The sequence below is a fragment of the Centrocercus urophasianus genome, unplaced genomic scaffold, assembly GCF_019232065.1.
Source record: "Centrocercus urophasianus isolate 14NV4802_14NV808 unplaced genomic scaffold, USGS_Curo_1.0 seq_10, whole genome shotgun sequence".
NCBI lineage: Eukaryota > Metazoa > Chordata > Aves > Galliformes > Phasianidae > Centrocercus > Centrocercus urophasianus.
Window position 1 is genome coordinate 45554916 of NW_024884142.1, and position 13696 is coordinate 45568611.

At 37.6% G+C, this 13696-nt stretch overlaps 1 protein-coding gene across 1 annotated transcript in view; it reads right to left on the minus strand.

Annotated features, from left to right (window-relative positions):
- Window positions 1-4367: 4367 nt before the first annotated feature.
- Window positions 4368-13696, minus strand: part of PTPRK (protein tyrosine phosphatase receptor type K) — a 397462-nt gene continuing 388133 nt past the window's right edge. Inside the window, exons 26-30 of the mRNA XM_042815147.1 lie at window positions 12587-12718; window positions 12234-12359; window positions 9660-9823; window positions 8275-8410; window positions 4368-5840 (exon numbers count right to left, since the gene is read on the minus strand). Coding sequence (XP_042671081.1) covers window positions 5787-5840; window positions 8275-8410; window positions 9660-9823; window positions 12234-12359; window positions 12587-12718 — 612 coding nt within the window. The 3' untranslated portion in view covers window positions 4368-5786. The remainder of the gene's footprint in view (window positions 5841-8274; window positions 8411-9659; window positions 9824-12233; window positions 12360-12586; window positions 12719-13696) is intronic.

Consider the following 13696-nt stretch of genomic DNA (forward strand, 5'->3'; position numbering starts at 1 on the left):
AAAAAAAAAAAAAAAAAAAAAAAAAAAAAAAAAAAAAAGATTATATATATATATATATATATATTAAAAGCCTTTACCGCAGACAAAACCACACAGCTATTTTCTCTCAGCTGTAATTACAGCTCACTGTCACACTAGCTGAACTAGCTCATCTTGCTGGAGGAGAAATATTAGATGAACCTATACAGTACCTTGTGCTTTTATGCTCCACTTTTATCCTCATCCCTGAAGTTGTCTGACCTGTGGAAGTGCTGCTGAAACACTGCCGTATTTCTTAATGCAAGGTAAGCTGGAAACCTTGATCATTTGAGAAGATGAAGCTAAGCACTAACCTGTTTAACAGTTTAAACTGCGTTGACTGAAGCTTCAATGATACAATTTTGTGCAACAGAAAAGGTTGCAGCAGTGCCACAGCTTCCTAAGTCTAAGTGATTTCTACCTAACTCAAAATGAATGCATATACCATTTCAGCAGGTGGTTTCAAGCACTTTCAGTAAATGGAGGCAATTTTGTGTTGCTATTCTGTACCATCAGCAAGTTTCATAACAACTCCATCCTGAAACTGGGGAAAAGAGCTATAGCACCAGAGTCTGTGCTGCAGATCATTCTGACTGTTTGTCTGGATGGTCTGGATGCATATTTTGCCTACTTTTGATACAGCAAGTGGATCAGAAATGCTTAATGAAACCTGGCTAACAAGACTTTTACCCGTATGTCCTTGACTGCAAATGAACTGGATTTCACCTATTGGGATTGAGGTCCATAAGAACAATTTTTAGCACAATAAGCATCTTTCAAAACTTTTCTGAAGCTTATCTTAATTAGGCTTTGTGGTTGTGTGAAAGGTAGATCACGTTTTTGCAGTGGAAATTTTCAGTATATCTGTATGTAGCATAGGATAAGTTGCCTTTCACAAAGAAAGTTGCTGAACAGAGTAAAGTTGAGACTGGGGCGTTCCGACCTAGGTAAAATTGGCACAGGCACTAGGTAAGGTAATTACATAGTGTAGGGGAGAGTCCAGTACAGAACAGAACTAGTGTGCAGATTGTTTAAAATAGTGTCCTCCTGTCGCTGTAAAAAGTACAGAACATAAAGACAATGGATTGGTAACAGACAGTGTATGGAATCATAACGTAGCAACAGCATTAGAAGACTGTAAGCCTGAAATGCTCAACCAGTGAGTGCAAGGAGAGACTTTACCTGTGTTGGACCCGGGTATATAACGGAATGGATTTCACTGACCAATAGCGCAATTTCTCCCTTGTCAGTAGGGCCTGTGCGCCCATTGTTGCAATAATGAATAAACTGCTTTTCACAGAGATCTTTGCCCAAATAGAAATTTTTGATCTTGAGTGTGTTTCTCACAGTTGCTACAGAAAACAACTCAATCTGCTTACCAGGAGAGAAACTTATAGATCTAACTATATAACTACTACAACTATAATCTCCAGTTTTCACATTCGCTATTGGAGTGCAAACAGACAGTAACCTTCCTCAATGTTTCAGGACTTGGAAAAATATTCTGTCACTTCAGTTCCTGCTCTACAAATGGTCAGGCTCAGAAATGAAAGACCAAAGTTTTCTACCATGAAATGCGAAGACCTCACACTGCTTTGCACTTGGCACAAAAGTGCACACATCAAAATCTGGAGTTACTGAGTTTTGCCAGATACCATCTCACGCTCATTACCAGAGAACTCCAGGATATTCCAATACCTGCAGGAAAATATCATGTTTTGGCTCCAGGTTCAGAAGATGGGCTTTGTCACTGTTTTATTTTGTTTGTTTGTTTGTTTGTTTGTTTCTTTTTCTTTTTTTCTTCTGCTTATTTAGTGGAGATGTGAAAAATCTCAGAGCATATGGGGTTTTCAAATTTATCTTGATATAATTTGTCAACACAGAACTGTTTTCTGATCCAGATGGAAGCCAGAAAGGGTTACGAATGTCTACAGAAATCAGCTTTTGCATCTCAACATGGCACAAAAGCACCTGTTCTTTGCTGTTCAAGACACAGTTAATAAACATTATTATTAGGTAAGGATCCTATTATGCCTGTCATCGTACATGTCAATCTTTGCAGAATTAGGAATCTAAACCCAGTAGCATGGGAACAGATTAATTTCTGAGAAAAGTGGGGCAAACTAACACGTCTGTCAACTATTACCAACTTTTACACAATTTTAAAAATAATTCAGAAACACTTCTAGATTGCCAGTCTGTTTGAAAGGATGTTCTAATTAAAAGAAATCATAAATACAACGTTTTGCTGCATTTATCTAAAGGCAAACTTAAGACACAAAACCTTTATATGTTCTGAAAGCCACCCTCTGTATACAGAGCTGTTGCTAACAGATATTCAAGTCCAGAGGTAAAGATATAAGTGAATATTCACAGCTGTCCTCGACAATCCTGGATCTACAGAGGTTAGAGACCTTTGTCTGTTTAACAAAGGAAGAGCACCAGCAATAAAACACCACAAAAGCTCCTTTGTGAGATTAGGATCATTTAACTCAGTTCAGACCTCTATGTGACACGGGAAAGTAAAGCAGAAAATGAGCTACTTTTCAGCACAGAACAGAGCACTATAAAAGCAGCTTTTACATTTATTGCAAGATCTCTGGGTTTCCTCTGACAAAGCAGCAGAATGAACCTTAAAAAAGGCCTTTTATGTGGTCATTTGTCGGTCCAGGTGGCCTGGCCACGCAATGAGTCTGCAACAATTTTTCTCAGACTGCCCTTTTCTTGTCCTTCAACACACCAATTCACTTTGTAGGCTCAGTGACATAGCTCTTGCCTTCCATTGCTTCCTTTGTTGGCATTTTCAGATCTTGGAATTTGGAATTGAAATATCATACTCCCACAGCAGCGTTTACTTTCTTATTTCTTGGATGTTAATCTGGCACCTTGGTGACACAAGGACTTACTTAGACTACATAACTATTTTCTGAGTGACCTCTTGAATGAAATAAATAGAGGTAACTGCTTGTGTATACTGAGCACACTAAGATTAAAGCTTCATGTTTACTTTCAATGTAAAAATAGCACCAATTTTCTCTGAATCTGTGTGAAATGGGTGATTCTACGTAATGTTGCATTCTGCTTAAGAAGCCCCCAAGATACATAAACCCCTACTGGTGAATGGTTTTTCTGAGGTGCTTTTCACACTCTGCATTCCCTCTGCTTACTTTTCCCTAGCCTTACAAGCAAGAACTTCCTGCAGGTTTTTCATGAGCTATTGCAAAGTTCCTTAGGTCAGGTATGTAGTTAGTCAGAAATTACACTCACTCCCATAATACTTAAATAACATAGACAGAGTACTCATTTGCAGAACAATCACCTGAAATACCTTGTAGCTGATGGAGACTGAGGACTCCCATGCAGGCACCATTCTGCTCAAGTATGCTGCAAAGCCCAGCTTCAGGTTTGTGCACACACCAATCATGCTTGGTGCACCTTGGAAATTGCTTAGGGAGCAGTTTGCACTTCTAGTGAGGACTGACCCTATGATCCCTCATGTAGGAGCTCTCTATGAAAGTTAACTATTCATTCAGCCTAATGCTACATTTTTGGTCTGGAGAGAAAAAATAAAGAAAATCACTCCCATCAGTATGGAATTTGGTTTCAGCATTCCACAGCCCTAAGAGCAGCTCATCTTATCTGTCAAAAATATTAATCTAGACTTCTAGAGTAATATAGTTTTCCCAGCAATCTTTAAGGATAAGGAGGAGGGTTCTTCCAGAACCCAGTTCACTTAACCCCATTAAATGCCTAAAACATGCAGGATGAATCCATCTGCGGAGAAGCTGCATTGTCCCCACAGAAGAGGAAGAGCAGAGAGCTGGATCAAGCATTTTGAGAGCCGGATGCCATGGCCTTACAGATAAAGTTGAGAACATTATCATTCCATTCCATGAAGACTAAAATTCTCTTTCCAATACGGCAAAAAATTGAGTAATTTTGAGTACCAAGACTCACTGAACTTTTTCAAACCCATTTTGTTTACTTTTCATAGGCAGGAACTACCATTGTACAACAAAAGAAAATGATTTTTTTAAAGATCTGGAACTAGAGATGTAAACAATACAGAGAGGAGCTTTGAAAAAATAGTAGAAAAAAATTCCTATAAACATTTCTCTGCCATAGTTTTAGAAGGGTAATTCCATGTTCCTGAAGTAAAGAAAGAAACTTTAGTGCACTGGTTTTCATGCATATGATATAGAGTCTTTTCAAACACTCCCTGAAATGCTGAAGTGAAAAATAACACAATTTCTTTCTGAGTTATTCTTTATCCAAATATAACCTTCACACAAATACAACTCCTTAACAAGGACAGTGAGAGCTTGCTAAAATAGGAAAAAATAAAAAAATAATCTTTAAATAAAAGTTTAATTCACTCTTACTTTACAGAATATTTATAAGCACCTTATCATTTTACTATCAGTTCTAAAAAAGACCAACAAGAGACTGAAATGACTTTAACTGATGAGATATAGGAAAGCTTTTGAACAAATGGATACATGCTAAGCAAAAGCACAGTAATATTTTGTACACCACAAGTAATGAGAATCTGGATTTGGTTTATTCAAATTTTGCTTTCTCAGAAGCAAAGCATACATGTTCGTAAACATCAAAATAAACATTACTTATTTTTACAATTTGTTAAACAAATGCTTTTTGCACTAAAGGGCATTTGTAGAACCATCTATTTGCCTGACAGTTCTCCTGTAGACTTGTGCTTCAGTATCTTTCTTAACAATTGGATCCCTTAGAACTCTAACGGTGCTTAAAAATTTCTTCCAATGATGTGCAAGTCATAGGCAAAGTCGATTTGATGAGCGCCCTTCCTTCCACAGATTTTAATCAGTATTTAACTAATGCAAATGTGAAAAACTATACATTTTCAGCAAAATGTTTTGATTTTGGTCCTGTGGTTAAAGACCTTCTATAATTGTTTACATGGATCTGATCTGATTCACAAGCATGTACACAACAAAACCACTATACCAATGTTTCTTGGTCTATGCATAAAAAGTATGTCTTCTACTTACACTAAACATACAAAAAATAAACTACAAAAATTGTTTACACTTGATTTCAGCAAAAAAAGCTTTCTTCAAGAAAAATGATTCTTTTTTTTTTCAGCCATCAAAAAAGGAATGCAAGTAAACAATAAATACATGTGCTTTCTCCATATAGACATATTTACACTTGAGTCTTTGGCTTATGTTTAAGTTTCTTTATAAAGATCTTTATGTGATCCAGCCATCATTGCACATTAAAACAAAATAAGCCAGTTTTGTTTTTTTTTTTAACTATATATAATATATATATGCAACACTTGAAACGTATAAAGAATGAACCTTACTATCAATCTGCACTGTTATTGTACTTTAACAATGTATCAAAAGGAAAAAAAAAAAAAAAGAAAATTAATACCATATAGGAAATATCGATACATGCAACAGATGGTCGCTCTACTGTAATTGAGAGACGGCTGCATATACAAACACTGAAAAGTCCTAATTTGCGCAAATCTCTTCTGACTCTGGTTTTCATTAAATAGCATTTATGTGGCACTAAATGTTGATACTGTATACAAGCATAGAAACAGATTGAATTCTTTTATTAAGATACACAACTTCATAAGAAAAATACTTTGCATTTAAAATTTAAAATCCCCCCTCCCCCCTCTTCCCCTAAAATCTTTCTTCACAGGATCAAGAACTGTTGTCAAAACAGCGTAATGAGATTCAGATATTTGGTGAACTTTGTCACATCCATTCCAACTAAGAGGATTCCAGATACTCCAGTGCAACGTCATAGCAGAAGCGATACTGCTCCTTTAAGGGAGAAAGGGAAAAAAGTAATAAAGTTAAATTGACGTTCTAAATCATTAAACAGCCGCCATGACTACAAACAAGAATAGCCTTTTCTGACTACTAAACAATTTTAAATTCAAGACTGACACACTTGGGTTGGTTTTCTTTTTTTTTTTCCCCTCTTTTCACTTTTCTTCTTTCACCCCTCTATTACACAAGTGTATTACCAGCTCTGACTTATAAACAAACCATAACCAACAAAATATAAAAAATAAACCTGACCACGAAATGCAATGATTTACTTCTCCAGTTTTTTCAGCTTTTGAACTGGTTATCAAACATGAGAATCTCTCCTATCAGCCAGAACATTTTTGCAGTGAAGCTGCTCAACTCTGAAACACCATGTACATGTAAGTTAGCTGATATTCAGCAGGTAACTACTGCTTGGACAGCAATATAGAGAATACTGAACTATGACACTATGCTGCCCTGGGTCAGCGTTTTTTCAATAGCTCTGATGTAATGCCCAGGATATGAGAATGCACATTTAAAAGAGAAGTTAGAGCTCAAAAGTTCAACATACTTAGTATTTCCTACAATAACCCTGCTGTTCAGAGCTGGTACTCGGGGAAAGGGAGGAGAAAGGAGAGAGGAGAAAGCAGTGAGAATTAAAAACAAGAAATGAACTCAATCCCTATTGTCCTTACCACCAAACAAAACAAACCTGCTTTTGTGATTCATTTTTGGTTCAAAATAAGCCAGTGTGATCAATTAGCAGGAAATGGTAGGGATATCTTAAAGGTTTTATTGTGCTGCTTTTTTGTGTTATCTGATCATGCTGTTGAATGTAGGGCACATGACAATGTTGTATATTGGTTTTCCTGGTTTGTTTTCTAACTAATGACTCAACAGCTGCTGCTGTTCAAGAGTTCTGAATAAAAACCCACAAAGCACAGCAATACATAACTACAGAAATTCAATATTTGCAAATGAAAACTGCACTGGAATTCAGGACTATTTTGAAATTAAATATAAGTTTTCAGACTATTTATCAGAAAAAGACAATCTACCTTGGCCTCCCTTTACAGTGACACAAGTAATTTTCCAAGTGATCAGACCAGTTTTCCTCACAGCAGTGAACTGAAATCAAGGCAGCAATTCAATATGTTGCATCTCAGAAGTCTATAGCACAGCAGATTGTAAAGTATTTGCAGCAAAACAAGCAATACCTAGACCAATGTTAGTGCTGCTGCAATATGTTCTAGTTGTTAACATGTTAACCATTTTTTAATTTATGCAGTAGCAATGGATGGAAGTGATACACATTAATTAAGCAAATCGTGCCACAGAAGCTACTTGATACTAAACAAGCACTGACACCTGGAAAAAGGGCAGTGTAGGAAAAGACAGCTACAGCCATTTTGCTCAATATGCAAGTTCACAAGGTCAGAAGCAATTTTCAGGATGCATAAACTGCAAAACATTTTTAATTCCGATTGGCATCCCTGAATCTTATGCTGTAGGCAGCCATCTGGCTGAAAAGTGACACTGGCTTCTGGCAGCGTGAGAGTCAAATGGCAGAAGCACCAGAGCACTGTCTAACCTGCTTTCACATTCAGCTACAAGGAGGAAAAAAAATGCACTTGGAAGACAGAGGAATTTTTAAGCACTTTCCATGATGTTCAGTTTTGGTGACTGAAGTGATTAGACAGACAGATATGCATTCATGTATACAAACACATTCAGAAGAGTGAAGGTCATTTTGAGTTCTGCCAATGTACATACAAATACTTTCTTTCATCTTGTGGCTTTGCTAATTCAGGCTTATGTTGTTTATGTATTTCCATACTAGATCCCATAGTCTTTGATTTTTAAGTGCTGAGGTATCATTTCTGACTACTAAAGGTAGAGTAACAAACACTAGCATTATTCAATATAGCTTCCAAAACAGCAGTTATTATAAAGAAGTAAAATATACGGATCTCCTTTACAGCTTCTTCCTACCAAGAAGAAATGCCTTGTTCTGCGAAATTTCAGGATGGCTTCTGTGAGCGCAGTGTGCCACAACTTCTACTCTAATAGTCCAGGTTCTTTTGAGAAATTAAAGATCAGCCTGTTAAATGAGAATGTCCTGTGAAACTAACAGTATCACTAAAAGATAACTAGCATAAAAACTTAGCCTGGCCTCTCATGATGCTGACTAACGTGTACACACAATAAATTTCCACCATAAGTTGTTATGTTTCTGAACTTTATGCTCACATTAAGAATTAGATCAGCCTCTGCTCAATATGTACTACAATAAGGGGGTGTAAAGACAAGTCACCTTCTCTTAGCTCAAGTCCCACATAGGGTTGCTTTGATTTATGGACACAATACTGCATGCAGCTCACAGAAGACAAGTCTCTGGCTCCCTGGCCATTTGTAGTAATTCTGTTGGGCTTTTTTTGCTTACCGGAGTTTCTACCATGTTGGGTTTACTGTTCCTCAAAGTCTTCACAGCATGGAAAACATCAACCACATTCTGCCTTTTTACCATCTCAACCACAATGCCGATGGCACAGAACATCCCACTCCGGCCACCACCATTTCTGTACATAAGGAAAAGAGCTGATTAAATGTCACTATACCAAAACAGGGCACCCAGTGCATGCTTCTGTAAGCATAAGTGACTTGTGACTCCCGCAAAGAGACAAGGTTTTGGCAATCATCTTGCAGCTCCAATGGGTTTGGTTTGGTCTGAGACATTTTGTGTTTCTGACCTTGCTCTCAATAACTTCTTTTGAACCCTGTCTTTGCAGACCACCATGCCATCCAGCTGTGTTATAGCTCAATTTGCATTTAAAATTAGAAAGCAAATTCAATGGCAAGTACAATACTTTCTGTTTAGTTTTGGAAAGAGGCTCATTTGACTTATTTTAGAATATGGGGATTATCCAGCTAGAGCAATGCCAAGGCACCACTGATTAGGTATTTTGTTGACCTTTATGGATACTTCTGAACTATGTTAGTCTTCACTTTAAAGAAAGTTGGATAGGTGCTTTTTCTTGCCAAGTATAAATAAGCCACAATGGTCCATGGATACAAGGATGAGTGGGTGGAAAGTGGCCACAAGGTAATTCCAAACATTTATGCAGAAACTTTTTTTCCCTTGTAAAGGAGAAATTTGTGATTTACTTTTAAGATTTAATTTTTTTACTTAAAGATACATATAAAGGAAAGAGATTGGGAGAAAAAGATACTGCGTTTTTAAAATGTCTTTTTAACAAATCCTATTTAACAGGAATTTTTATTGCTAATACTTTTAAGGAACAGAGCAAGTGCTCTTTTTTTTTTTTTTTTTTTTTAAAATGTCAGTGTTAACAATATTTTTAGGATCACACTATAGAATTTTTTCTAGATCTAGGCCTTCTGGAATAAAAAAGAACACAAGACAAGCCAGAGGTACACAAAAAACATGACCTTTGTCACTCAGTATAAAATACTATGTTATTTGTCAAAACTTAAACTGAACTGCAGAAATTCATCTGTACATATTTTGCACTTGAAAAACATGCTATCAGGTACAGCAGACAATACACAGTATCACTTAGGATCATAAAAAAAAATACTCATGGTACCTCGACCTGAAACAAACCTGAAAGTTAATCAAACCTGAAAGTTGACCAAAGGTTGGCCTGCAGTACCAGGGATACATTTTCTTTCTTTTTTTCTTTTTTAAGTGACAAAGATATCCATAGGAACATGCCCATTAGAATCCCACTTGAACATGAAAAAAAAAGGAGTAACTTATATATATTTGTTTGAAGAGCCGTTACTGAGTTTCTCAGAATCACTCACAGACAATGAATGATGGTCCGGCCCTCCCCTTCTTCACATTCCTCCTGCCATTTTTCAACCTGGAGGATTAATTTCAAGAAGGATCTCTTGGAGGCTGGTACATCTCTGTGAGAAGCCCATCCCAAATACTGGAATTGCTGCACCATTAGATAGCCCTCTTGTGGCTGAAGGAAATCAAAGAGGCTTAGGTCAACATGGCACCCTTACATCTAGGTTGAGAAAACCCACATATACAACTAATATGGTACAAAAGTGTTTATATTATTGACAGATTACAACACGTATACTTTGCATATCATAGGGTCTCAATTAATACTTCTTGGGCTCAAAAAAGATTTAAAAAGGAAAAAAAATGTAAATATTTTCAAGACAGAGTCAATGCTGATCAGTCAGTATTCCAACCTATCCTCACTTCTAAAAGGCAAAATTCTCAAGAGTCAGTGTATTAGGGAGTTCCATTCTTAGCTTCAGAACCATCATTGTTGAATTCCCAGAGCTAGAGAAATGCAGAGACACATGCTGTTAGCTACGTTTTAAACCTTCCCATGCATGAACTAACCCCATTATAAATAAGCAAGTAATATTCAAGTATTTTCTTCCTTAAATAACGTCTTCCCTTTCTGTCAGACTATTACAGTCATGAGAGCCTTGTTGCCAATTTGAGCCTTCCACGTGGTAGATCCTTTAGAATTGTATTAGGATGACAAGAGAAGCCTCAGCTACTGGAAAAAGCCTGTTAAGTTTCTTGGAGTGGAGCCAGGTGAAAAGTAAATGGAATATGCATTTTGTAATAGGGAGAACAGTGCACAGAAATATTTAGAAAAAGATATTAAGGCAAAATGGATTAAGAAATGAACTGGAAAAAAAAAAAAAAAAAAAAAAAAAAAAGGAAATTAAACATGCACCAACAAAAAAGTGTTGTAGCATAATATTTACCACCATCCCCATTCCTCTGCTTCCTATACTTTCCAAACAGGGCATGAAGAGCTGGGGTTTTTTTTGTTTTTTTTTTTTCCTTGACTCTGAATGTAAGCAAAGTACAATTTACAGAAGAAGCTAGTCACACACAGATTGCCCTTTTTACTTGAAAAAAAATCAAAGTGTGACCAAAATATTAGTTAAAAAAGAAAAAGGTTTGTATATACTCTGGTTGTTCCACAGTAATGCCTCCTATTTATTTCCATGGACACAACAAAAGATACAAAGAATGCAATAACACTGATGGAGCAAATTCTCAGCTGCAGAATCACAGAATCATAGGGAATCATCAGAATCACAGAATCATACAAAAGAGTGCTTTTAGACTCAGACACCCCTATTAGCCAATTTGCGTCAGTGAACTCATTGAAAAGCTCTTCTTTTTGCAATGTGACAGCTGTGAATGGCCATCCTCAACATGCCTTGTCTTTCATGTCACTGTCACCACTGCTGAATTGCACCACCCACTGCCTCATTGTGCTCACATCCACTGGTCTCCATCAATGTTCAGCAAGCATCAATGAATGTCCGTGGGTACAATTTTTTCTGCATGGAGAAATTCAATGACACCCTTGTGCTTCATATGCACTTCCATGTCAGACACCATTCTATCAGACTGCCCCTCTGCTGCCATCTGTCATACAGCAACAAAATGTAATAGAATATTGGCAGGAAGGTTCAACATCTACTGCTATACCACCAACATCTGCCTCTGATGTTGTGAGCCAAAATAATAACACAGGAGGCACTGCTCTTGAAGTTTGTAACAGCAATTGTTCAACATTAATGAAAGTTAAAATTATACTACAAACCACAGTTGGTGGCTAATATCTAATATTAGATGGTGGCCTGATTAGTATTAGCTGAATAATACAGTACGTCAACCAGGGGCTGCTGGTTAACTGCACAGATGCATCTGTATCTTTTTACTTGTAGGCAACATAAATAAGTGATTTAGAGGTGAGCAAGAAGAACAGACACCGTGTTGCAAACAGGGTTTGATAAGATGCTGTGACAGTGTGAAACACTTTGGAACAGCAAAGAGACAAGACAATGCAACGTGTGAAAGAACTGACAAAACTGCAAGACTGGCATTGGTTCTGAAGTTAAGAAAAGGTGACAAAGGTAGGTTAAGGTACAGTGGTGCAGAGTCCTCCAGAGGAACTTTCAGAGTTTTTTCACACCACGCTTTATAGGATGTGTAGTTCTTGGAGCTAAAACTGAGAAAGTGCTGGTTGCATAACCACTTTGAGTGCTGCAGTTCCCGATGTAGGATGGGAAACATCTCATGGAAGTTGCAAATAAAATGCCTGTCACTACATGCTCTTTACATAGATATTCCTTTCTCCATACACTGACTAAACAGAATCCTTCTCACACAACATTTGCTTACATGGAGAATATTACAGAGCAGTCACTCATCTCACTGTTCTCTCTACCTAATGGGTAGCTCTAGTAAAGCCCTGGAAGCTAGCATTAGATTTTAGTACTTTAATTTTTCTGTCGAAAGAACATTAATATTTTACTACTATTCAAAATTAAAAACCAGAATAGCCAAGAGTGTTAAAAACTGTTACATGTTATGATAATGCTTACTCTTGTTAGATTGCATATCCTGAAAATTCGGTTTATTACATCGCAGTCCATTGAACAAGACACACATTCCACTTGAATGGGACCGTAACGCAGTATTCCTTCTTCAGGCCAGTATTGTGGGCAGCCCTGTGCCAGAGCAAAATGGGTATAAATAAATGTTAAGTTACAATGGGAGCATTGTCTTGCACCACTGTAGACACCACACCTGGCCTTTACTTGTATTATTAGTTGCTGTAAAGAAGAGCGACAGAATAACTGTAAAACAGCTGCACTGCTCAACATCCTATCATGTAGTGGGTGCAGAGATATTAAAGCATGTGACAGTAAATGGAAAACTCAAGCCCCAAACTAACCTGTGCTAAGTCGACCTCGTTTAACATCACAAGAGAAGTACAGCCGTAGTCATACACTAATCTCCAGAAATCTTTCACAGTGTTTGGTAAAGGATGTTGCGTGACAATAAAAGCTGCCGGCTGCCTGTAGCTCTGCAAAGGCAAACAAATTTATTAGCAATTGGTAAAGGAAGTACTTCTTAACTTCCGCTCAAACTCCACAACAAAAACAAACTATAAATAGAACAAAGCTGTAACATCAATTACAGCAGATTTCACTGAAGGTGGTGTTACAAATACATCACTGTGTCAAGTAAGAACAAGGATGCTACTGTGCTCAGGTCTGCGACCTCTGGTGATGGTCCATGTACCACAGTTCAAATGCGCAGATGGCACAGCAGAGGCTCTGGAGGGCTCTGCTCAGAAGCTGAGGCTCAGGGCTGTGCCATTCCAGGCACTGTGCCAGGGAGACTCAGCAGACAACCTGTTTCCATTCTGCACTTAGAAGTGTAAAGGTAAGAGTCTCAGCTAGTCACCCTGCACACACGAAGACACATGCCAGCTCTGTAACTGAGATGCAGACAAAGCTCATCCTTGACAGTGTACTGAGATGCAATCCCAAGCTGATGGCAGCTTTTACTAGACTTCAGTCCTGGTCATCAGAATTACTGAACTGACTTCCATGACAAAGCAGAGGATAAACAGCAAAATACTATTTTGTGTAAGGACAGAAGATTCTGTTTCATGCTCGCTGTGTTATGCACAAGTACACAGGGTTTTCCAGCCCAGCATAAGTTGCCTGAGATACAACTAACAGCAGAGGGGTTAAGTCTCTTTAGGATGTGACTTGCTAGCAGCAATCAGAAGAAAAAAGAATGGCAGTTTTATGCAGACAATCTGCAACTATGCATGGCAGAGTTCTGCAACAAGGGAACTGGCAAGAAAGCACTGATAGGTTCATCTGAGAAAAAAGAGTAAGGACATGATACCCTTGTTAGGCTTATGGGAACCTAAGTGTCAAGTTTGAAGTAAAAATTCTGGGACTTCTGTTCACAATGCAGGGATCCCCACACTAAGTACTTAGCACCTGTACTGGTACAAAAGCATTTAAGATGCTTTTTACTGAAATAA